This window comes from Platalea leucorodia (genome assembly GCF_965183815.1).
Source record: "Platalea leucorodia genome assembly, chromosome: 1".
Taxonomy (NCBI): Eukaryota; Metazoa; Chordata; class Aves; order Pelecaniformes; family Threskiornithidae; genus Platalea; species Platalea leucorodia.
The window spans coordinates 70,983,348-71,009,115 of NC_138823.1; the positions used below are offsets into that span (position 1 = coordinate 70,983,348).

Below are 25,768 nucleotides of genomic sequence, written 5' to 3' on the forward strand. Positions count from 1 at the left end.
ACTGCTCATCTATGTGCTTATCTTCTGCAAACACAATTCACCGCCCTTACTAACACGATGAGATAGCTAATTTAATATTACAAATTCTTAATCCCTCTATGATATTTGTTAAGCAGTTGGTAGTTTGCGCATCTATAAAGAAGCCACCTTCTTTGAACAAAGCAAAGCAAATACCTTACCAGATAATAGCTCTTTGGGTATTGATTTAGATATAATTCGAAGCTCTAGAAGAGGAGTGAAGACTCCCTCGATGTTCCCAAACATAGAAGAAAGGCCCAAGCTGAACAACATTACGAAAAACAGGACGGCCCAGGCCTGGGAGCCTGGCATTAGAATGATGGCTTGAGTGAAAATGATGAAAGCCAAGCCCGTTCCCGATACGCTCTGCAGAATTCACAAACAGATAAAAACACGCATTATAATGGCTTAAATGTAGTTTCTCATGCATGTAGAATTATAATACACTTCTGTCTTTCCCCTGGAGTCAAGGGTGCAGGTCAGCCTGTGGGGCTCTGTGGGGCCTGTGGGGCTCTGGCAGCCAGCAGTTGAGAAAATGGGTAGTGGGGAATGTTTGTGGGGATTTTAATTTTAAATGGTCTATCAGAGACGTATAGACAATCCATAGAGCAGAATTTTAGCTTGCACAGAGAGATGGGTCCAGAGTAAAGCAGATCTGAGAGTTGTAATTGAAATAGCAATTGTTTTGCTAATACCATCTTAAATATGTTTTTTTTTTTTTTTTTTAAATCTATGATGTAATAGCTGCTGGAAAGAAAAATATGTAAATAAGGATATGATTGCCACTCTAGCAGCAAGAGAGTTGGTGAATTGTTGATTACAAAAACCCACATAATTACCAGGGCAGAAAAGGCTAATAGGGGAAAAAAACAATCTCAGCAAAATTTCTTTGAATTCAGTCTCGCAAGGACAAGAATATTTAAACCTAAGCATTGAAAAATGCTAATGTTGCTCTAATTTGGAAGTGAAGTAGAATATGTCAAACTGTAAATCAGAAATGGGTGCCATCAGAGGAAGCCAGACAAAAGAGAAGCTGATGTGTGTCAGGGCTGGAATGTCGTCCTTGGACTTCATCACGTGAGTAAAATAGCCTGTTTCACCATCATTCTGTGTTAAGGCTATCATGCATTAGCACGTTGTCTCTAGCAAATGTGTCCACCCTTTTGTCCTAAGATTTTATTTTATTTTTTTCTCAAGCTCCTTTCTTTTTGACTCTCTCCTCCAACCATGGCCCTATTCTTTTCTCATTAGGTGGTTAAGGACTTGTAACAAGGGAGTACAAATGGGTGAGCAGTAAATGAAAGTTACAGGACTGGGTGGGATCACTGGAGCAAGTGGAATGAGGATGGAGAAGTAAACAGAGGAGAAACATCTGTGTTTAGTGACAGGGGAAATGTTTTAGGAGGCAGAGGGAAAGGAAAGGGAGAGGATCATGATATATTTTGGCGGGCGGGACGGGGCTTGGGGGAAAAAAACAATTAGAATATTGGTGATATCCTGTGCAGAGAGGAGGAAAAATAAAAGTGAGAGGACAAGAGGGAATAGAAAGATTGGGAAAGGAAGATAAAAGAGAAGGCTGTGAAAAGATACCTTCCTGGTGGTTATATGTGCGCTATTGAAGGCAAACAGTGAACATTTTAATAGATTTTTTTTTTTTGATACTTTCCAAAATATGGATTTAGGAAACTCCTATTCAGCATCCTTTTTCTATAGTCTTTCAGCTAGATGTGTTTCCTCTGGTGTGCTTATTCCTGTAAACCAAAGTAGGACTGAATCTAGTGTCCCCAAGTAGGCTCCAGGCAGGAGCACCTTTGAAGATTAGTTTTGTGATAATAATATGTAATTTTGCATGCCGTACCAGACAGCTTTGAGCTCAGACTGTCCTACAGCAGTGTTATTATTTCAGATTTTGAAAAATTGTTTTGTTTCATGATTATGTATAATATATTCATTACAAGTAGAGTAACGTTCAAGTACTTATAAGAAAAAGGAAGATACCAGTCCTTCTACATATTATGTTTAAGGGTTACTTTGTTGAAAGCAATTACAGTACCTGATCAAGAAATTCTTGAAGGTCACAGCCTTTCAGTTTAAGTCCAGCAATTTTTTCTGGATATGATGAGTTTAGGAAACTAATCCAGGCTGTATAGTTCTGTCGCATGATGCTTTCTTCCGGAAGATCAAATTCATTGATGATTCTGATAATGTTCCTGACAGAGAAGCGAACATATCATTAGTTTAAACGTTTGCAGATGATGTGGCTGGAAATGCTATGCCATGTATTTAGATGTTAACAGAAAGTGGTGTTTACTTTCTGTGCTCTTATTTACAATATAAAGGAAAATATTAAATGAGGACTTAAATGGTTAGGAGAAAATATTCAGACTATTTAATGTCTTCTCTTTCAGATACAAACTCTGAGTACTTTATGCAGACTCAGTCTCTAAAATGTTTCTGTTGTTATTTTATCAGTTCTCCAGACCATTTCCATTACTTGTGTTTAGTAACTTAGTGAATCTGGTGGAATAGGAAAAGGGTTGTTTTTTTAACTACTTCTAATGCTAGTCTGAGATTGAGATGCATTGCTTGCAGTGGATTGTTTTATAATTTGTCTTGCTTCTTACAGATGCTACCCCTGATCATTCTTGCCTCTTTCTATTTTTATATTAAACTTCTCCACACAGATGCTTTTCCTTTTTTGTGAAAATAAATTCTCTAAATGCATGTTTTTCAAGTAACGCCTTATCTATTTAGGTGTCGAAACCACAGCATAGCACTGGAAATGCAAGTTTCTCACCTGTCCAAGCAGTCCCAGTAGCCTGTGGTTGCTTTAAACCCCAAAACAGAAAAGACTGGGATGGAAGCGTAGAGCGATGTCATGCTGTTCACAATTGCTACTGTCACAGCATCCTTTTCACAGTCATTTCTAGAAATAGCATTCAAACAAGTGAAGTGACCAAAAAAAGGCAGTATTTTATCTGTGATTCTCTCAGGTATTTCTGCAAATGTTTTATTTGTTTAGGTGTTTTTTTTTTTTCCTCCCCCTTCCTGTTAGAAAATCTATTTGGCCATTTAGAAAGACAGCAGCTGTTAAGATCCTTTAGAAAAATAAGATCCTTTATAAATATCCTAAGGAAAAAGTTTTGAAAATTTTAGAAAATTGCACAAAATGCAGCAAGAATTTAGCCAATTTATAAAGGTGGTCTTTCTACTTACTTTGGTGGATTGTAGCTTGAGAATGCAATAAGCCCTCCAAAAGCCAAAGAGAGAGAGAAGAAAATCTGGGTAGCTGCATCAAGCCATACACGGGGATTTTTCAAAGTGTTCAGCTGAAATAATTGGAACAAATGTATTAGGCTTAAATTAAAATTTCTTTTTCTCTACCAGTTCTCATAGCTCGTCTCTTATTTCACTTCTGAAATTGTGAGTTGTGTTGCCATCTAAATACACTGAAAAAGGCAATGAGTACAAAACATGTCAGTAAAGCAGGTGTTTCTGAAGACATAATTTGGTCTATTTCAATGTATGTAGTAATTATAGAATCTATTTCATTGTACACCTCTTCTGTCTGATGACAAAAATGTGTTTCTAAGTGATAGGCATTAGGCACACAACAGGGACAGTACATTACACTTTTCCTGAATTTATTTCTTTTTGTTAATCCACATACTGGGTAACTTACAGTTTAAGAATATTATCTTCCTAAAACTGTATAAACAAATACTTCATTGTTTTAAGACACAAAATGATACCATAGCTATCGAAATTCTCTTAAAAAAAATTAAAAAAAGACTAAAAGTCCAAGCAGAAAAGAAGAGGACATTCATTAAAAAGAGCATCTTAGAGTCAAAGTACTGTGGAAACAGCAATAGAAGATAAAAGGGCAACATAGGAAAAATAAGGAAAAAAGGAGAAATTGACAGAGTGAAATTTGAATTTTGATGTAAGGGCGACGTGATAGATGAAGCTAAATTAAAAAGTCAATAATTGTTGGATTACAGAGAATAATATGCAATTTTAACTAGCTGTACTAAGAAGGAATCTTGCGATTAAAATCAGTCTAAAAGAAAAACATAAGTAATGCACAAAATGTAAATGTACTCAGTAAACATTAGTTTTCCGCAGAAACTAAGAAGCGGCGTGTTATATTCATACCTTACCAGATGAATTACTTTCTGATCCATTATCAAGTAGTGGGGATAGAAACCAGTATTAGTTAAGGATGAGTGTTTTAAAAACCAGCTGGCCCAAAAGTAATACCGGGGCTGTAGAGTATTTCACTTTGTTTTACATCAGTCTGAGTCAAATCTGCATTCGAGTCGTGCAGGGTGAATTGTATGTTTTCTGTGTTGTGTCTACGTGCCTGTGCTGTTCACCCTAGCGCATGACTAGGAACATTTGTAGGAATGATCCCGCTGGGAGCATTTGTAGGAATGAGAGGTAAGTATGCCAGAAGACCCTTGATAGCGTTTTGGGTTTCTCTGCAGCTGCTCTGAGCTTGGAGAGCGAGAATAGTGGGTTCACCTCAGTGTGGATGGCTGCAGTGAGTGCCATTACTGCAGATGCTTTCTCCCCAGGTATGCCAGTGCTTTGACCACGGCAGAACTGGTGTAATGCTTTGTACAACATAGCATAGCAAGCAGATATGTGTAACCATTACTGGCTGAAATGCTTCAGCTTAGGCAATCCTTTCTAGAGGTTTATTTTGAAAGATCATAACCAGACCCTCCAGTGCCAGAGTGCACGCTGGTAGGACCTTGTGCGGGTGCAGAACTAGATTGCTATTGCAGTGCAGAAACTCGGCATTCGCATTTCCGCACGGCCTTCGCAGTTTGATTAGGTGCTGCCAAGTCAATTGCCAGTGCTGACAGAGGCGGCTGTTGCAAGTCTGGCTTTCTGACTGGGGACTTTGGCAAATGAGTCTGGAGACAGTTTAATTTGGTGCTAGATGTAATGCATTTATTGACTGTAAAAGGTACTAATCAACCCCCAAACCTGAAGAAATAGTGAACAGGCAAGCGTGCCGTGACAATGTCGTTATCTGGTCTTAAGCAAATAATTATGAATCTAAATGTTATTTTATATTTTCAGTAATATGGCATACAGATTTCATAAGCGTGTCTTCAGAAGAAAAAATGTGCTGAAGCTAGAAACATGCGGATGGAGGTATACAACCAGAACGTTAATGAATGAACACGGGAGTAATGAGGAAAGGAAGCATAATTGCTCTCTCCTGGGCAGTGAGATGTTTGGATACTTGAACACATGAAACACAGACAGAAACTTTGTTAAAACAGAATTAAAAAATACTGGGATCCCTGTGATGTGTAATTTTGGTAGAAAAACAGCTATTGCTTTTCTCATAAGCAAGTGGCCAACAAGGAATACTACACTTAAAGACAGCAGTTCATGAAGGTAATGTTTTCATTCTCCTTAATACCAGAAACAATATGGACAGACCAGGTACCTTGAAAGGAGTTTAAAGTGTCCATTCACAGTAATATCCTTCGGCTGGGGCTGCACGGCTAGAAGGCGCGTCCCCTGGGTGGTGGATAGGGGATCCCTCTCTGGAGGGTGCACCGGATAAAATTGAAGAAGGTGCCGCGAACCAACACAGCCTAAGGGAAGGCCACCCTGACAGAAAAACCACTGGCCCTCCAAGTCATGGGGGTTGGGCAGGAGGCCAACTACCTCCTCCCGGGGAAAAAAAAAAAAAAAAATAAAAAGTTGCAGAAACGATGAGCATCAGAAATGGCGGGGATGGAGAAAATCGGTAACGAAGTGAGGAGGAGGAGATGGAACTGGATCGGTCGTGTCCTGAGGAAAAAACCGACAGAAGACTGCGCTGTGGCCCTTGGGTGGACTCCAGAGGGAAGAAGAAAGCGGGGTCGTCCAAAAACGACCTGGCGTCGGATGGTGGAGGTTGAGAGGAATGGTGCAGGCTGGAACTCTTGGGAAGCGGCACGGCACGCAGCCGCAGACCGATCGAAGTGGAAGAACAATGTTCGCGCCTTGTGTGCCTCCTGGCACTGAGAGAATTCAGTTCAGTTCATTCACAGTAATATATCAGGTGTAAAACTAAACTGCAAAATAGAGGAAAAAATTACAAATTGCCTCTGCGATAGAGGATCTGGTGCCTGTGCTGCCTTTTTCTTTTTCTTGGCTATTCTCACTGCTCATTAAATATCTGCAGAGCTCTGGGTGCAGGCACCAGTGGCCTAACCAAGTTGCTGGAAGTGTTCATTCCCGGAGGACCGCCAAACATTTACAGTCTCTGAAGCTCTTTCAGATGTGAAAGAGACTGGAGAAGGAGGCATTTGTGCCTCTGAGCTGACACAGATGTCCACAGAAGCTGAACCGTGTAGAGACCATTGCTGATGCTTGATGAGATCCCTTTTCTGCTGACTCTGATTCCCCCCCCCCCCCCCCCCCAAGAACCTTTCCAAAAGTCTCTGTTCCAGCTCCTGTGTTGCTTCATCTTTGTACGACTTCTGCTTTCCCCTCAAGTGCCTGTGAGCGTAACTTCAGTATCTTTTTTGTTTTCTTGGCAGCTTCGCTTTCCAGGTAGCCAATGATTTAGAGAGGGTGAGTAAATTGTCAGACTTCTCCATGTCTTGAAGTTGATGAAAAGAAATATTTATTATTTGTTCTGGAATTTAAGGTGTGAAAGTGTGTCAGATGGCAAAAAGCCGACTATATATTTCTGCATGAAAATAAAACCACAGCCTGCCATATTTAAAATCCATATGCATGCAGTTATTATTTGTGATATTTATTAATGAGAACTAAAATACAAATTTGGAAAGTGAATAAACTTAAACAATGGTGGCTTGGAGAAAAAAAAAACAAACTAAATTCAGTTGGGTGATTATGGTGTTGAAACTGGGTAAGATGTGACTTTTAGCATTATGTATTACTTTCTTTCACAGACTTTCAAAAACAACAGTGAGGCATAACAGTTACCAGAGAGTGGCTGTGGCAGCTATTACAGAGAAACTACAATTTCTACTGCACTGCAAAGTTGGAAAAAAGTTGGAAAAGATTGCTTCCAATGACTGGAGGATATCAAGAAGAATGATTTTTTTTTTTTTTTTTTTAAGCAAACTGAAACAGGCAGTAGGTCAGCTAACTTTTACTTTATTTTGCTAAAACTTTACAAGCTTCCTAGGAAAAAAACAAAACAAAACAAAAAAACACAAACAGGGAAAGAAGAAGAAAACAGCACACACTTACAAAACTGTAAAGCATATTTCTTAAGCTAATGTGGTCTGGGTGGGCCAGGTAAATCTTTGCCAAAAAAGCCCCCACAAACCAACCTCCCTGTACAACTCACTTTGGGACATCCCCTGTGGAGAAGCGTAACAAGAAAAATGCGTGGTTTTACTGATGGCTGTGGTGGCAATACTGGTACTGCAGTGGTGGGCGAAGGGGAAGAAGAAAAGAAATGTTGCAGTTGCATGCCTACTGTCTTTTTGAAGTCCTTGAAGTGCCAAAATCCTCCATAGCAGTTGGTATGTTAGTTTAACAAAGCCATCTCTCTGTCTTAGGCTATAACTTTCTATGCAATAGCAACACCCATAGCAGATATCACTTACCAGGCTGTTGCATCAGCTTTTCCATGTTTGTACATAAGAACACAGTTTCATCACCAAAACCATCTTCAGGTAACTCTTCAAGGATGTCCCCAGGATCTGCTTGCTCAAACCGACTAATCATTAACTGCAGGTTGATTGCAGATGGATTTTCATTCTGACTTCTGGTGCCAGTCTACAAAACCATCCAGCTCTTCTTTATGATAATCTGCTCGCCCTCAGCACGGCAATACCTCCAGGCTTTGTGAATACACACGAACCTAGTTTTTGTATTCAGTTCACTGTGCAGGGATCAGAAGTCCTGAAGATGCCTGAGCTCTTCCAGGGAAGCCGGACAGCTGGGCTGAGACCAAATGACAACCCTGTTCTGGTTGTGTTGTTTAAACTTCTTTCTTCATTAAGACATTGCACCAAGCATTTATTGTCCTGTCTGGGCCCTACAAAAATGCAAGTGCCTGTCCCGGTCTCCTGTGAAGACCAAGGTTGTCCTTTTTGACCTCTGATGGCGTTCAGATGGGTGCCCATGGCACTGGGCTTGCAGGGGGAGGGATAAAAGAGGTGTCTCCTCTGAGCTTTCTCTTGGTGTTGTCCCTTTCCAGGCTGGCATATAATGTATCTCCGGGCTTCTTGGCTTATGTTTTCCTTAATGCCTGTGTTCCTGTCGTAGGAACAGAAAGGGGAATACCCAGTGCTCCTGTGGTGGAAAGCACTGCTGTGGCTGTGGAGGCAGAGGGTGCTCCGAGACCATCTGTCAGTGGGCGCTGCTTGTCCTCTACACTCATGGCTTTATGGAGCTTTTTAGCATGAAGGCAGAGCTGTGAGGAGCCTATGGTTGATAGCAACCACTTGGTGGGACAATTTAACTTTGCATTTGGGAAGGCTGCTAAGGGCAGCGTAAAGAGGTCCTTCTGAAATGGCCAGCATATGGAGGGATCTGGGACTCCTGTCCCTTTCAGATGAGAAAAAATGGGAGAGGGCTATTCTCTAGCAGTTCTGTCTTTTAGGGGCAGCTACAGGGGGGGAAAGCTTCAGCTACGGAGAAACAGGCAGGGGTAGGAGAAAATTACTTTCAAACTTAAAAAAAAAAAAAATCACTTTGCAGTATAATTCCTTAGTCATTTTCTTTGTGAATTCTTAAAAGATTAAAGTTATGTAAATTCTGTAGCATTGGCAGGGAAATCCCATCTTTATCGTGTAAAAGAGAGATGATTCTGTTCGTAAAGTGCGTCAGTTTCATTTACACATTCAAGACACTCAGTGAGATCTGAGGGGGAGAAAAAGGAAGAATAATATTTTTGACTATAGCAGCAATACTTACATTAGGGGTGAAGAGGTAAACCAGACCGTCAGTGGCTCCTGGTAGAGTGAGTCCGTGAATAAGGAATATAGTTAGGACCAGGTAAGGAAATATTGCTGTTACATAAATTGCCTAAAGTAAGAAAGTAAGAAGTTACTGATGATAACGTCGATAAATCCTATTTAAGTTATTGCAACATACAATCCTAATAATATCAGATAAGACAGCTACAGACAACCATTGCCAACTTTAAAAGAAGCAAAATGCGCTTTTGCAGAACATACTTGTAACAAAATTGGTCTTAAAACTGTGTGAGGGGAGACTGGTAGGGTAGAAGCATTTGCAATGGAAGACAAGTGTCATTTTGAGCCACCTGTACCGCCGTTATCGCTTCATTGGACAAGGAGCACACTGAAATGGTGCTAATGTGGGAAATGGGGAAGGCTTTCCTTGGTGGTGAAACTCAGTATCTGGAGAGCAAGGTCCAAAGTGTTGGATAATGCACTTCTCTGTCGTTTCCGTACCTTTCCTGTGGTTTCGATTCCTCGGATGGTGCAGAGATAGACAATTGCCCAGCAAGTTGCTAAGCACAAAATGAGCCACCACTGTAACGTGCCACTCTCGGTGACATCAGGAGTTATGTTCAAAGTTTTTCTGTACCAAAAATAATTTACTGCGGTACTTTCGTAACATTCTTCGTTGAGCCCTGGAAAAAAATGTGGCAAGCGTAAGAATAAATTTAAAAATTGGCAATATTTTTCCCACTCACTGTATGTTTAGGGAGCAATACTTTATACTAAAGGAGAGTGGCAGGACGGTCTCTTGTGGGCTGCCAAATCAAATACAGAGATGGACTGAATTGGCCTTTCTGCGCTCTCTGGAATGTGCAGCAAGACAAACTGTCACAGCAGGCTCAGGCTGCGAGGTTTACGTGAGACCTTCACCAGAACATCAGCAGCATTTCTACAGGCGATAACTTTCTAAATAGAAAAGGTGTCATACTCAGTGCAAGGTAAAATCTAAACTGTAATTGCAGTGGAGACTATGAAATATTTTAGCTCTATATCTACAAGTTGGTGGAGCCATAACAAGATTCAGATACCTGAGGATACATCTAAGCCCAGGATCCCCTGGCTATGTCACGGCCCATGTAGTGGGGCAAGACCCAGGCACCAGCCTCTTTGGTTCATGTTCCCACGACTTCTCTGGGCAGGAACCTCAGGCACCTGCGCCCGGGGGAGCGGGCGCTCCCCAGCCAGGCTCTGCGCCTGGGGAAGAGGGAACCGGGAACACGACGTACGCCGTGACCTGTGCTCAACTCTCTGCCTATGTGCAACCTAAGTGCCTGAAGGAGGTTGACAGAGGATCTTCAGGGAACCCACTGACCTGCTGTCTTTAGCTGGAAACCTGAGTTCCCTGGGTGCTGCAGCTCCTGCCTTTGCTCCCAGCCAGAATCAGGTGTGTCCTGAGAGCACGAGGCAGCCCTGTGCAGTTTCAGGAGCTGGGGTTACGCTGCGCGGAGCCAACAGAGGTGGCACTGATAGCAATTCCTGCAACCAGGAGGTGCGGCACACGCCAAGACTGGGGCAGCTCTTTCTCCTTTCCCTGCCTGGTAAGACCTGAATGCATTTCTTCCTCTGCCTGGGACAGCATGCTAATTTTCTTGCAGTGTCTCCTGCTGAAGCTGCTGTTTTGCAGGCAATCCCATTCAAGTTTAGCGTAACTTTTTTTCCCCTCCTCCAATTTCAAGTCCTGTTAGCTTTGGCCATCGGCTCCTGCTGGGATTACCTAACGCGCTGAGCAAAATAGCTCACGCAGGGCAGTTTGCCGCTCTCCTGCCATGAACGGCTGATAGCACAGGCTGGAGAAGGGACGTCTCATTCTGCTTGCACGGGAGGGTAAATTGGTCATCCTGTCGTGACTCTGCAAAGGCAGAGAGCATGTCTGCGGGCAGGAGGATGATAAAGTGCTGCATTTACTGGCAGGAAGTCTGAGGTGGCCGAATGAGGTAAGTGGCTACAGGAAACCTTCCTTATTCTCCTGTGTAAACTCCAGAGCTGGGCACGATGGTATATTTTAGGAAAATAATCCTGAGGTTACAAGAAACAACTTCCTCCATTCTGCATTTCTTCCTGTTGTATGAAATGCCAGCCTGTTCAATCAAGCTCTCAAACTGGCCCATTTCTCCCTTTTCTTGTGACCTTTTACTCACTTCTGAAACAGCCACCATTCACAACAAAAACTCTGAAAACAAACAAATCAACAACGTGGCAATTAAGCCAGTAAAGAGAGCTCAGGGATCCTCTGAGTTCCTTTCCCCGTGGCTGCAGCAGGGAAGCATGCTTCATTGCTCCCAGGCGGCCAGCTCTGTGATCTTGATGGTGAATCGAATTTGATTCACTTTTTGTCTTGATAAGTTCCTTTTCTTTAAGGGAGTCTCTTGTTATGCAGGAGATGTTAATTCAAGTATTTTCAATGATAGGGAGGAAGCAAAGTGTGTTGCTCTTCTACCCTCGCCTCGCAGCCCTCCAGCCTCTGGAAGAGATGGCGGCTGTGGGTCCTTCTGCTGTGATTTGGGAGGAAAGACTGACCAAGGAGCCCGGCTCTGGGAGAGGTTTGTGGAGTGGCCCCCAGCAGCAGGAGAGGACCCCCTGCCACCTGACCCTGGGATGCAGAGCCGTCAGCCCTAGCTGGGTTAAAGAGAACAGGAAGATCTTTTAAAAGAGCAAAAGAAACCCTGACAAAAGACATCATAAAATTGTTATTTCTAATGTAAAAAAGGTAACATTGGTAAATCAACGTTTTGCTCTTATTCTTCCATAAAATAGAGCCGTAACAGGATTGCCAAGTAGTAAAAATGGAAAATGCAGATTACATAAATAATTACAAATGATAAATTTTTAATTGAACAGGTGCAGCAAATCCCAGCAGAGACAGCAGAAGGGATTCCTGGTTTGTAAGTCTTGAAATACTACAGAATTTCTAGCAGACAAAAAGTTAGGGCACCTACCTTTGAAAAGCGAGAAAAGTGACCTGAATAAGTAGTGGCAAAATCTTGACCTCAACTCTGGGCTAAATTCTTGGAAAGCTGGCCTAGCTGGCAAAAGGCTGATGAAGAGGAATAATCATGATTGCGGTCACTGTGGCTTTATGAAACCTTCCAAACAAAACTTGCTCTGGTGAGATTGCAAGGTGGAAAATGAAGAAACTTGCAAGTATGTGATCTAGCCAAGTGACTTTCCAGTTGGGAGTTTACACTTGAAAGTGTGGTTGCCACTGAAATGTTATTACGCCTGAAGCTGGTGATCCTCTTTCAGTGTATGAGGACACTCGTGTGCTCAGAGTTGCTGGTGTCCTTTCCTCAGCTCTGAACTAAAAGAATCGGGCGTGCACCTGGACGTACACTGACCAGCGCAATGCCAGTTGCCTCCGAATACCCAGCCTCTGGCTGTTGAATGAAAGTCTGTGGGTTGTAGCAGGGTGTGTGAGTAATGAGCTCTGCAGTGAAAAGCTTTGCTGCTCTTGTCCCTTTAGTCCCAGCTTAAGTACGTGAGCCTGAAATAATGCCACGTTAGTCTACGTTCAGCCAGGCCTGGTGGATGGGAACAGCTGCTACTTGACTCACTTAGGAAGCAGCTCCCTGGAGAGAGCATTGCAATCATGATGAAGAAGTGCAGGTTCTTCCCATCTTGGCACTGGTACTGAAAAATCCATCCTTAAAGGACTTCTTCAGCATTTTCTAAAAGATGCTTAACTAAAAATGCAGTTTTTTGTATACCAAACTAGTTGATTAAAAAGTTGATCTCCAAAGCAGGTTTGGAAAACATTTGTTTAGCTTACTAGTTGGGACATCTGTATCCTGAGAAATGAAAGGATCCTATTTCTTAAGGCCCAAATAACTTTCTCTACTTCTGTAACAAAGATGGGGGATGTCTAATTGTCTTCCTACTCTAGAATAGTCCTAAGGTCTCCAAAAGAAAGCTGACTTCTGCTATGTTTTGCCTTTTTTCTTAGCCTCTTACTCAGATTACGTTTCTTGCTCTGCCCTGGAACTTGTCATCTCTCATGCTCTGAACAAAAAAGAAAGCTGAAAAATAATTTTAAAGAACTGAGAGCAATCTTCCTTATCCTGCTTAGGTACACTGTCTGTCTTTGGTCTTACTAAAAGTTTTGTAATGGGTAGTGTGAATTTGGTCTGAGCCTCACAGGTTCCCTCTTTAAGTAGTTTCTCCGCTACCTCAAAAGTGTTTTGCTTATTTAGTTGCTCTTTTTTCTTTTCTTTTCTTTTTTTTTTTTTTTTTTTTTTTTTAAACACTGTTATTTCGTTTCCCATTGTGAAATCAAGCAAAAGGGGTCATGGACTTTCTGGCTTTTGTTGTTCCTGCGAGGATGATGAATCTGAGTCGGCTATCATCACTCTCGTAGCTTTTTGACAGGAAAACAAACCAGGTCTTGTGCACAACTTGGGGTCAAATCAAGTGTGGCTTCTCTTCTCAGGGGTTTCTTGGTTAGCTGCTTTAGAAAGCTGTCTTGTTGGATGTGTAAAAGTAGTCTCAGCAATCTACAGGCAGAAGCTAAAGTTCTCCAGTAGGGTTGTGTTTCCTCCTCTGGCAACTCAGCTGATCTTTCTCAGCTTGTCATGGCCAATGAGCTGAAAGGTTTTTATAAGAGCTTCTAATGAGTCATAACCAATGCATCACCACCTGATGAAAACTCACGTCTCATTTAAAGCAGTTACTGAAAGATGTAGTTATGAATTTTGTTCTTAGTTATGCTATCTCACATGCCTTGATACGTAGTTTATGATAACAGACACGTGTGTCTTGATAAAGGCCTACTTCTCCATAGTCAGAAAGCAGAGGACGCTCTTTCAGACTGGTATTTGTACCATAGCACAAGCATAAAAAATAAACAAAACTTCCCTTTTCCCCTTGCTAGCCCCCAGACTCTGACGTTTGTGATCCTCCTTTTGCTAGCAGTGATGCTTGAAGTGGTAGTTACCTGTTCTGTTTTCATTTAGAGGACAAACGCTCCAAGGAAGAGGTTCTTGGAAGGAGTTTATGAAATACCACATCACCCAAGTTAAAACGGTGTTGTAATATAAGCTCACCAGAACCGACACCATCCACGAACCAACCCCTGCAGAAAGCACAAGATCTCTGCTTAGAAAAGCTTTGGAAAAAGTTATCAGTTACAACACTTGCTCTTAGAAGCTCATGTTTCCTAATTTTTCAAGATTTTCTGTTTCCCCCCCCAAGATTTTCACATGAAAGGTGGGCATTTGTGTCCTCAGTAGCCAAACACTGGTGCACAGTCCCCCAGCTCACCAGCCCTGCTCCAAGGCAGCTGACACTCCCTACTTACATTGAAAATTAGGGTTGAAATCTTTGCTCTAGTATATAATGCATTGTTTGCTACAACACGGGACAACTTTAACAGCAGAGGCCAAAAGAGACTGAAGTTTTGCAGCATGCTATAGCTGCATGAGGGCACTCTCTCGTTCCAAATCACACACGTATGCCCTAAACTGGTAACTGTTTTGCTCCTACAATAAGGAAAGAAGAATAGCAACATCACAGTTTCTGCCTGCTTGCATTTTTGCAAGGGGAGGATGGACATGCCTAATTGTAGGAGATGGGTTTAGCTGGAGGCACCACCCTGCTGCTTGGTATTTCTTCCTGGTTGCCCTTAGATAACTCCTCTTACCCACCCCTTCTCCTGCCACACACACCCACGGGCATGGCTGTTGCTGTCATTTCCATTTTCAGGCACGTGCTTAAAGCAGGCCATGACCCAGCAGTGCTGGCTTGAGCATCCAAGGGTTTCTCCTTGCCCCTGCAGGCAGGAGGGTGCTATCTCAAAACCAGTAGAGCCAATGGTTCAGCCCTCTAATGGTGGCTGCTCCCATTCACTTTTTGCAGCCTAACAATGCACACAGGACACAAGATATGTTTTTTCAATATATAGTAAATTAAGTAATAAAAAAAAAAAACCTGCTGGTACAGGACTGCACACCGATCTGATGCACACTGCCATGTGGATTGTCCCTCGTGCCCAGCCATGGTAATAATCTCCCTTCAGTAGCCCCACTGTGCCCCCTTCTCCTGAAGGGAAACTTTCACAGGTGCTTTAGGTTCTTTAGGAGGTACCAGGCTCCCATTCCTGATTTCATACCTTTGTGTTCCCCCTCCAGTCCAACTGTCCCTGGAAGGAGAAGACTGGCTCATGGAGGGGCTCTGAGGGAGGAGTGAGAAGCACTGTGGGCAGGCAGCTCTTGTGTAAGCTCCAAGACATGGCAGGAGCGGGGCAGTGCTGGCTAGCAGAGCTCGTGATCGTTATGCTTCCCACAGCAAAGCTTATGAGGTTTGCATTTAAGGCCCCTGTGTGCCCGGGGTAACACCTGACGGGAGCGATGTCCTAAGGAGCATCAGGCACAGGTCTGTAGGAAGTGAGTGCTGGGTGGGAGCTCAGCTGCGGTTCCTTGAGCTGGGACCCTGAGAGACGTACCGACGCCTCCGAGGTAAGGCGAGATGGTGTTCCAGGCACCGATGCTGCCTTTCCTCAGGCACTGCCCTAGGGCCAGTTCGAGATGCAACAGTGGGATTCCTTCGAAGAGAAGAGCGATGAAGTACGGGATCAGGAATGCTCCTGAAAACACAATTAAGTGCAATTAAGCCACACGATTATCTGCATCTCACTGAAATGACTGTTTTGTAATTTGTCTGCTTTATGACCCTAACAAAGTCCTTGTGGGATGTGTTGAGAGAGGGAGCATTGCTAGGGATACCTGCCAAGTAACATCGGTTACTGGTAACATTGTTGGTGAAGGCGTAGGAGGAAGGACCGGGATGCTTAGTGCTGCAGGATGCTTCCCCTCAGGCACTGTTACAGCCCATTATAAATAGCCTCACTATTTCCTCCATTTCCCTTTCTTTTAAGCATCTTTGCTCCCCCTGCTCATAAAGCACAAGGGTTTGCCTCTCCCCTATACTGTCTGTTTCCCATTCAGTGCATCACCTTGTTTCGCTCCCTAAAGCTCTCAGGTGTGTGTTCCTCTGTCCTCCCCTGATAAAGCAGGATTTTGCACTGGAGACCCCAAAGAGACCAGGTTACTTTATTGCATGAAGTTCTGCTCAAAGCACAGAGCCTCTGGCTAATGAAAAATTGAAAGCCAGACTGAAGTTGTTCTGTGAGACTTAGGAGTAATGAAATCTGATTTCCTCCCAGTTTGTATCCTCTGCGTCTTCCCTGTTTTTCTCATAGCAGCTCCCTGGGGCCAGAGGCAGCACGTGCTGTTGGGTGCCTGTAGGCAGGTACCAATCTTACTGGTAGCCTGGCTGGTTCCTACAAAATGGTGCGCAACGCCTCATCTCCTCCGCCTTCCCTCAGAAGGGACACGGGTTTGGGTCTCCCTCCTTTGCACAGTTACTGGTTTTCATGAGACCAGGAGAAGTTCCATCAGTATGTTTAAAGCACCTGCCCAAATGTCCAATTAAATTAAAACGGTCTAATAGATTGAAGTTTATTGCCACGACCAACAACCACTGTGACCATGAAGCCTCTTTTCTTTGGGGAAACAAAGACAGAAGTCCTGCCTCAGCCCCCTCCCAGTTCTCCTACCAACTCCTACCGACTCTGTGCTCCTCATCGCTTTGTCAATAAACCTGTGCCTTGTTATGCCATTTCAACTTTGCCTCCTAATCTCATATCTGAGTCTGCCCAGCTCTGCTCTTCCTGCTCTGGAAACCTTCTCCCCTCCCTCCAGGCTGGCAGGGAGAGTAGCTTCACCATCATCATCACCATCTGAGAGAGCAGAGCGGAGCAGCTCAGGTCTCCGCTCTGTCTTCAGCCCCGAGAGGGAGGCGGGGGAACGTGCAAGGATTTCTGGTCTCTTCCTGGAATGGCTCCTATGTTTTGCAATTGCTGACTATTTAGAAAGGCTGGGCAGATAAATCAAATCACTGGGGCTGGGTATTGCGATAACTTTGCTACCTATTGCTATGTGCTGCAATAACTACATACAACACCCAGAGAAGGTGTGTTGTTTAATGGTTTAGCCCTTTATCAAGAAATATATAGGAACAAAAATTGGCAAAGCTCTTCTCAATGAAGGACTGTTCTTAATTTGCCAAAGGTGGAAATAAATGTCTCTCCTTATGATACAATTTCTTAAGATGTTTTTAACTGCTTAGAAGCAGATTTGAAAAAGGAGTCTCACAGTTAATTCCCAGTATGTTAAATCCTCAATTTGGATCCTCGGTACCCATGGTCGCTAGTCCCCTTTCTTGGAGGAAGCTCTAAAGTGGCTGTTATAAACCACTCCTAAGAGAGGGATTTACAGAGGCAGTTAAGGACCACAATAGTTTGTTTATTTTTAAGTAAGTGTTTTACCACCTGATGAAATCTCACCTGGAGCTACCTACCAAAGCTCCCACGTAAATACTAAGGAATTGGCAGATGCTTTCCGCAGGAACTCAGTAACCTCGCACCATGCTCAGTCCTGCGCTCTCCTTCAAACCTGCTGCGATATCCCCCTCCGCAGCACACCTGAGGGCCCTCACCCAGCCCTCCTGACAGCCCGACGCCTTGGGCTGTCTCCTGGGCAGAGCAAAACCTTCAGGCGAGTGACCGGAGCACCGCAGTGCAGAGCACTCTGCTCGTTCACCCGGCTGCCTGGCCGCACACCAGCTCCGGCTGGCGCCTGGTTTGCTGCAATCCATGCGATGCTGAGCCATTGCTAGCAGAACGCTCCGTAAGGGACTGAGCTATCTCCCATATCATATCTCCCTGGAAATAACTGTGTAATAATTAGTGCAAACTGCCCTCTGTTATCTCTCTCCCCTTTTCTGTTTGCTGGTTGAACCATTGACACCAGAGTATGTTTAGATATTCTGCTGATAAAAGCCTGTTTACTTTGTGCTGGCTTGTATGTATCTCCAGTCATATCTACAGCATGGCAAAACATAATGTCACACTTGGAAAGAAAATACTGGGTTTTCCATGAGAACAATATAAGAAGTATTCTATCTGCAAATACGAAAATATGGCAGAAGGTTGAGCTAAGAAAAAATAGTTAATGGAGCTAATCATTCTCAAACCTAATTCAGATAAATGGCTTGTAGTGTAAAAATATGTTTTCAGTTATTCATTCCTTTGCTTTACCATGTTTTTAGGCAAAAAGGAAATAGTCAGGAAAAGCATAGACAGTTTGCTCAAGCATTTGAAGTTTACTCTTTTCCACAATAAAATCCCCCACCCGTAGAAAGGAAAAGGGATACTGGAAAGGTATCAGATACCTAACAGTGAGTAGGGTAGGAACCCTCTAGCACTATATAGTCAAGGGCTCTGTTTAATAGATAGGGGAGGATGTGCCAGAAGGCAGAATTTAAATACTTTTTTTTTTTTTTTTAAAAAAAAGCCACAAGAGATCTAACCATGGAAAAGGCAAGAAGAAAATCCAAGAAGCAGAATGAAGCAGCGAGCTGGTAATTAATACAGAGCATGTACCACAAACCCGAGCACTCAAACACGGGCACAGCAAAACCCTATCAGCACCCATATGACGTTTAAGACAGGTACAGCAGAAGCTCGGTAGGTTTGGCTTACATGAGGCATGAGAAAAGGAAACCTTAGCAGAAACAATCATAATGTGCCAGTAAGCAAATTATTCTATATCTGGATATCCTAGGTATATTTATAGCTAGATATTCTAGATCTGTATGCTCCACAGTGAAAGGAAAATAAATGACATAGATAAGAAGCAAGCCCAGGGAGGAACCTCTAAAAACAAAAGTTTAGCTTCAGTAACCCTTTTCCTCTCAAAAAATGAATAAGGAAAATGATAGTGATCAAGCATTTGTAAGTACCTTAAAAGCCTGGAAAAATGCCCATAAAAATCAAAAGTATCACCAGGGCACAATTTAGTTGCATCCCCGAGGCATACCTAGGAAGATGCTAGTCCACACCATTCCTTCTGTCAGAAAGATGCTCCAGATGTATAAAGCATCCATCCTGCGAATGGATACGTGCACTACTAAAAGGAGGAAGGAGATCCTGCACGTGAGAAGGCACAGAAAGCCTACAAGAGCTTTTTCAAATCAGACTATCGACAACTACAAATACTACACGTATTGATAAGTTGGTTTCATGAACAATAGCGTCCCAAGTGACAAGGAGCACCAGCGTGTAGCACAATCGGTATCATTGCTAACCCAGAAGAACCATTAGAGTGGAGATAGCTCTATTGTCATGCAGTAGAAAAGAAAATACCTGGTGCACTTTAGATACACTGAGGGTTTTTAAAACCTGAGCCCTCAATTGCAATGTACAGGCAAATCAGGTCAGAAAAGCAACCCTCAACCATATTCAGCCCTCTGCCTGCAAAACGACAGCTGAGGGGCACAATCTTTGTTATATCACCTACACTTGACAACCTGGGAGAAAAGTGCACGAACTACTAGGCAGCCTGTTGAGAGCTGCTGATGCACCGGAGGGCAGAATGACCAGGAGGCTGATGAAGGAGAGCAGTCTAAATCTGAATCACGGCAACTGGCAAAGCAGAGTGAAACACCGAAGTTGGTTTTGTCACATCTTAGAAAGAGAGAGCGATAGACCTGACTAGTGGAAATGTAAAGCAGTTCGAAGTATCAGCCAGGCAACCTCCTAATCAAGATGTACCAAGACCAGCGGAAACTGATGAGCCTCAGTGAGAAGCAGAGAAGAAAACCCAACAGCTTTGCTTGATGTTGGGGTACTAATGAAGACTTCCTAAATGGTGGAGAAAAACTTAGAGGAACTGATCCATGTGCTCAATATTGCATCTTATCAGCGCCTGCAGATCAGCTAGCAGAAGTAAGGCAAGTAACTTGAAATCAGGATCTGAAGACACAACAGCATTTGAAAGGCCAGAACATGAATAATAAATTTCCTTCAGATCAGAGATTTAGGAATGGAAAAAAATAATTATAATGAAGACTGAAGTGACTTGGAAAGTGGCAAAATAGTAATTCCAAAAGAAACACATCTGCAGAGTCTGAAAAATTCAGAAAGCACATCTCAGTATGATACAATGCAACAAGCATTCGGAGATCCCCTCCTTTGGTTCTGTTGGTACATAGGAGAAATGGTGATGGGTGCGTTTTTCCAAAAGACTGAGAAATTAATGGTAAGATACCTGTGATAATTTATGTTTTACCTACAAGAAATTGCAATAGGTGGTAACTACTTGTTCAGATAGATAAAAAGAAAAAGCTATTAGGTATCAAAAATGGATTATGAGACCTGTCCCCCTTTCTCCACGGGAGTTCAGCTAAGCAGTGTAGTAGCCAACACAGCAACAAATCACGTCAAGATATCAGGTAGGAAAAAAAGCAGCAGCTTAATCATGTTCACTCCTCTGTCTGGAAAACAACAGGACATGGTAACAATCCAGAAAATGAAGTTTGTTACTTGTTGTAACATAATTCATTTTTCTATCAGAGAGTGAACTGTTCTGCTCTTCCCAACACACTTTTTTTTTTTTTTTTTTTTTTTTTACAGTATCTTCAGGTATATCTGTTATTCTTCTCAGATTTTCTTTTCCTTCTGAGGACATAGTGACCCAGGCAACTGCATTTTGTAGCAAGTTGTAGTTCAAATTCTAGCAAAAGGTCAGGTAGGCCATGGGTTATGAAAGCCTGTAAATCATTGTCCCAGAAGTAAACAGGTCTCCCTTTTTAGCAGGACTTTAGTGTTTATGTGTATTTATTTTCCTAGAAAGAAACTGTATTTTGTAGTAAAGACATTTTTCAGTCATCCTGTAGGCTTGGCCACTATTCACGTTCTTAATACTAATGGCTTAGGCAAGCATATATATGCTAGCTATAATCAAAAGTAAAAAACTGCAGTAAAAGTTCCAGTTAGAACTGTTGGGTTTTTTTTAAGTATACTCAGATGACTGTATGTGTACATATATAGCTATATGACTTGTTTGAGTCTCAGTTTTAAGTGACAAACTATATACTGGGCCATTTAGAGACTTCTTTTCAATCCCAGTTGCCTGGGAACCTTTGTGTTTGTCTCCACTTGCCGTGGCAAACAACCTTCATATCCATTAGTCATGAAAAGCAAATAACTAACTTAACTCAGGCAATAAATCCAAATAATCAGTAACGACAGCAGGTGATAAATGTCAGCAAAACTGATATTATATTAGATCCGAGTTACTGAGTAACACTAACGTGCGATGAATAAGGTCCAGAGGTCTGACGAGAACAGCTGACATGAGACAAATGTACAAGCACTTATTTTTATCTCTTGTTTTTAAAAAGACCTAGAAATGAGGAAAAGTGCATTGCCTAACTCTTAAACACTTGGATATCACCTGAACCAGCTGTGAAACTGTGATCTGTAACCCCAGAAGCCATTCAGCCTTAGAGTACATCTATGCCATACTCACACCGGGTTTCGCTGCATTTGTGGCTGTGGCTCCAGGCACGGAGCCACTGCACCTCTCAGGGCTCCCAGTTAACCGCGATGCTGCTGGTCTCTCCCATGTTCACATCTTCAGATGCACACAAGCAGGATTTATGCTCCAGTACCCCTGAAAATCTATTGGGCTTTTGCATCTGAGTGGTTTGCTTTTAAAAAGGCAACCCCAGATCACATCACTGCCTTAAATTAGCAGAAGAAAAACATAACTACATTATACACTGGTGTAAACCCAGCAGCTCTGTCTTCTTGGTGGTCTTCATGACTCAAACTCTTCCAATGCCAGCTTTCTGGGATAAATTATTCACAAACCTCACAGTACTTTGTTACTGAGTCCATCCTGCTGTTGAGCTCTCTGAGAGCTGTGTTAAAATCCAGTGGCCAAACATTGGCCATACATCCATACATTGACCTTTATTCACCACTGTCTTGTGCGGCTGTTTGTAGTGATGCAAAGTAACTATATGCCGTTACTGAGCCTGCTAGCTATTTTAAACTGTTTTTTCACTGGCAAAATTACTACTCACAGAGCAAAGGAACAACTCAACCTTCATTCCTGCAGCGTATTCCTATTTTTATTATCTTCAAACCTGCTCTAAACCCTGTCTTTTTTTGTTCCTAGCAGCTCCTGTGGGATATATCAGTGCTCAGAAGCTGGATACACAAGCAGACAGGTTTTCTGAGCACTGTGCAGTCCGTAAGACAGGTCACTGTGGGTCTCCTTGCACTCGGACTCACGCTTCTCCTGGGGCAGTAGAGGTCTGTAGGGCAGGGATGCAGGGGACCTCAGAGGGGAAGGATGGAGGGGAGAGATCAAACCTCAGTAGGAGATGAGTGTTGCTGATCTTCTGAAGTGAGGCTGGGATCTGAAGAGGTTGAAAAACAGCTGGCCGCAGCTAGTCCCCCACCTCCAGCATGGAGAAGAAACCCTTGGTGCTTCATGGGAAGGTGTGAGAGCCTTTTTATGGTCAGTAGAACAATATTTTCTCTTAATCCATAATAGTGATTTGCACAAAACCCTGAACCACAAAGTTCAGGCAGCCTCATGCAGTTGGTGGCCCCAGAAGCAGCTCTGTGTAATGAAATGTGTGGAGGAGCTGCGTTTTGCTATGGTCCCATCTGTGGGTTTCAAACTTTCCACTGAGTGCTTTGTGTTAATTGGTCATTTCATTACAATAATATCACATTATGTTAGTTTTATTAGGTTGTTTGTTAACACTGAATGCTTATTCCCTTGCTTCAAGATAGAAAGGTCACCTGAGATGCTGTAGGGTATTTGTCTGACCTATAGCTCCTGCTCCAGAAGAATATTTTCCTTGCAGGCCTTATGCCATAGCTGCTATGGGGATGTCTCTCTAAAGGTGTTTATCATGTCTTATTAACGCATGTATCATTAACTGAAGTGACAGGCTTTTTCCAGCCATTCCCATGGGCAAACGCAGAGAAACAGTGTGCTTGCACCTATGGCTTTCTAACCAGCCAGTTATGGCACGCCTCTGAGAGAGTTTCACTGGGTTTCACATCTTGCAAATAAATAATGGAGAATGTTAAGTCTCCTGGGAGGAATCTAACCTACTGCTTCTTCTCTTTTCTTATTTGAATTTGTGTAATTGTAGCTTCCAGCTGTTATGTGTTCAATGTTAGAGAGCTCCTTTCCACCACAATAATTTCCATTTGCTTGTTTATGATAAACATACTCTTTCATTTTCAATGTCGTGAGCTAAATAGATTGGATTCTTAAGTCATTCTTTGTCCCATAAGTTTTCCAGACCTTGAATAATTGTTGGGGCTTTTCTGCATGTTGTCTAATTTTTCAAGTTGACTTTGCAAGGCGGACTTTCAGAAGAAGTCAGAAGTTCAGAAGTTGCCTTAGTATTGGTACCAATATCTCCATCTGCTTCCTAGTGCTCTGCTTATATATGCCAAGATCCTTTTTATTGATATAACCTGCTATATCTCATCCATTCAGCTACTTACTAGAGTCCCTAAGTGGCTACTTCTTTCCTTCCATTAAAGGCAGCATCCATTCTTGGTTCCTTGCTTGATTCAAATATATGTAGTTCATCAAGTAATACAGATACGTTGGTAGAACAAGCTTGGATTTAATAATTTTTCTGTCGTTTGACCGTTTCTCCAGGTTTGAATTTTCTGTTTCTCCAGTTAATTGAAAGATAATGAATAATACTAGGCTGAAACAATTTGCTATCTCACTCCGCTTTAGATAGCTTACCATGACAGATCTCAGAAGCTGCTGTGAATGGTGAGTGATCAAGTAGTCTTTTCTGATTCCTTTATATTTACTAAATTGACTGCTTCTAAAGCAATTCTTTGTGAGAATAGGGCCCAGGGACAGGCTCAGGCAGCTGCTTGTGCCACCTGGCAGGCCCCTTGGTGTTCTGTCAGCTGAGCATTTTAAACAGCCTCACAGACGTCAAAAAGTGCAATTTAGCTTTGTGCAGGGGCAGTTCCAGACAATGAGGTGGCTCCTAAACGCATCGGAGAAGGGAGGGTAACGATTCGCTCACCTTCCCAAAGGAAAGCGCAGCAACCATTTGTCTGGGGGCCGGTTCACTCAGGCCTCCCCAGGACTTCTCGCTTTTCCTTAAGGTAACGAGCTGCAAGTTCAGCTTCCCGCTCCCGTCGGGACCGTTAGCAGCAATTTAAGAACTTTAATATCAGTTTTGCTGAGAGCTGGTGTCAGTCTGGTCTTAATTCCTAAATGAATGCATCGTTTTAAAATGAAATATACTTCTATAGAAAAAGCTAATCTAACTGGTGCAAAACATTTATCAGAATTACATAGTTAAAAAACAAACAAACAAACAACTGATGCAAATATATAACTTCCATGCCCATCATAAGTTACTATAGTTACATTCGAATTGTAGTTTAATATTTTGGCAAAGTCCCATTTCAATCTTACCGCCTCCATGTATCTGACACAAGTATGGAAATCGCCACACGTTCCCCAGACCAACAGCAAATCCGATACAGCTTAAAATGTACTGAAACTTATTGTCCCACTTGGGTCTGCCATCTTCTTTAGGGATTTCAGGTGGCACTGATAAACCTTTTGACATTTCAATGAAATATCCTTGGCTCCTTAGTCCCTTTCCCTATAAATGGGAAGATGCTTCAAAACCTGTCTCTCCTGCAGGTTTTATGAGGGTGACTGGAGGATCCTGGAAAGAGAGGTGGAGCTTTCTTTTTATATGTGATGCAAAGGAACGTGTCATTGCCAAAGCTACAGTTTAAAGACAAAACCAGGAATTATTATTATATAGAGAGTTACCACTCTTGACTTTTTTGCGGCTCCTTCTATAGTTAGAGAACTTGGGAATATGTTGTTAATGGGTAACTTGGGATCAAACAGGTTTTTATTTTCTGTTCTCAGATACTTTCAGAGAAGTGTGACGCTGAATATAATTAAAAAGAAACCTTTACAGTAGACATTAAAACTGTAAAATACTTGGAAAAATCTGTGAATAAAATGTTGCCATTTCCTTTATTAGTTTGTTAACAGAGGAAAATGAATGAAGACGTCTTTTGTAAGTGCAAAAAGTAAGTTAAAAAAAAAAAAAGGCAAGAAAAATTAGACTGTGTATGTTCAGACATTAGAATTTGGTCTATTTTCACCATAGCTGCTAGAGGTTAATCACTTCCCACCTGTCAATGAATCCCAAGTGACTATTTTTATTGTTCATTAAATGGTTACTGATGAATGCAAGAGCAGAATGCTTTCCTTCAATTGAAAGGGTGTGAGAATGTTCTTCTGTCGTCTTTCAGTTATACCAGGGTTTTGCTATTTTGCACACCAAATCAGTTCACTCCACACTGAACAGATCAGCCAGTCAACTTGCTTCAGTAAATAAGCACTTTAATAAGTGTTAACAATTATTATAAAAATAATATAACTATACTATAACCATTATAATAATATTTTATATAATTATGACAATAATAAACACTTTAATAAGTGTTAATAACAATAAATGCTTTATGCCTGGATTCTCCTTTTCGAAATGGGAAGAGTATCTAAGTGAAGATAGATAGATTTTTTTTTCCCCCCCAAAAAATACTTCGAGAGAAATAAAAGCCCTGCTCTGCAGCTAAGCATACAAATACAGTCAGGCTGCAGATCATCCAACCAGAAGCCAATTTCACATCTAGACTACACAAGTCTCTCCAGGTAGGCACAGTTGATCTGCTTGCAGCTCTGCAAACATCCAGATCCGTAGGTGGAGCAACTCAACTTCCCAGTCCCTTATCAGGATGTCTCACAGGGCACGCACAAGTCAGCGCATGCAGTGTGGTTTGGCAGCACTTGCGCAGCATCAGTGCTGCTAGGGCACCCACCACCATCGCCCCCGCTGCTGCTGCGCTTCAGATTGGG

General features: G+C 42.4%; 1 protein-coding gene across 1 annotated transcript in view; it reads right to left on the reverse strand.

The window, feature by feature from the left end:
- Positions 1 to 24,455, reverse strand: part of LOC309598493 (sodium-dependent neutral amino acid transporter B(0)AT3-like) — a gene marked incomplete at both ends in the record, with an annotated part of 29,415 nt that extends 4,960 nt beyond the window's left edge. The window contains 9 exons of the mRNA XM_082329142.1: positions 180 to 384; positions 2,072 to 2,228; positions 2,816 to 2,944; positions 3,235 to 3,347; positions 8,929 to 9,039; positions 9,432 to 9,613; positions 13,909 to 14,046; positions 15,415 to 15,555; positions 24,299 to 24,455. Of these exons, the coding sequence (XP_082185268.1) occupies positions 180 to 384; positions 2,072 to 2,228; positions 2,816 to 2,944; positions 3,235 to 3,347; positions 8,929 to 9,039; positions 9,432 to 9,613; positions 13,909 to 14,046; positions 15,415 to 15,555; positions 24,299 to 24,455 (1,333 nt within the window). The remainder of the gene's footprint in view (positions 1 to 179; positions 385 to 2,071; positions 2,229 to 2,815; positions 2,945 to 3,234; positions 3,348 to 8,928; positions 9,040 to 9,431; positions 9,614 to 13,908; positions 14,047 to 15,414; positions 15,556 to 24,298) is intronic.
- Positions 24,456 to 25,768: the final 1,313 nt, after the last annotated feature.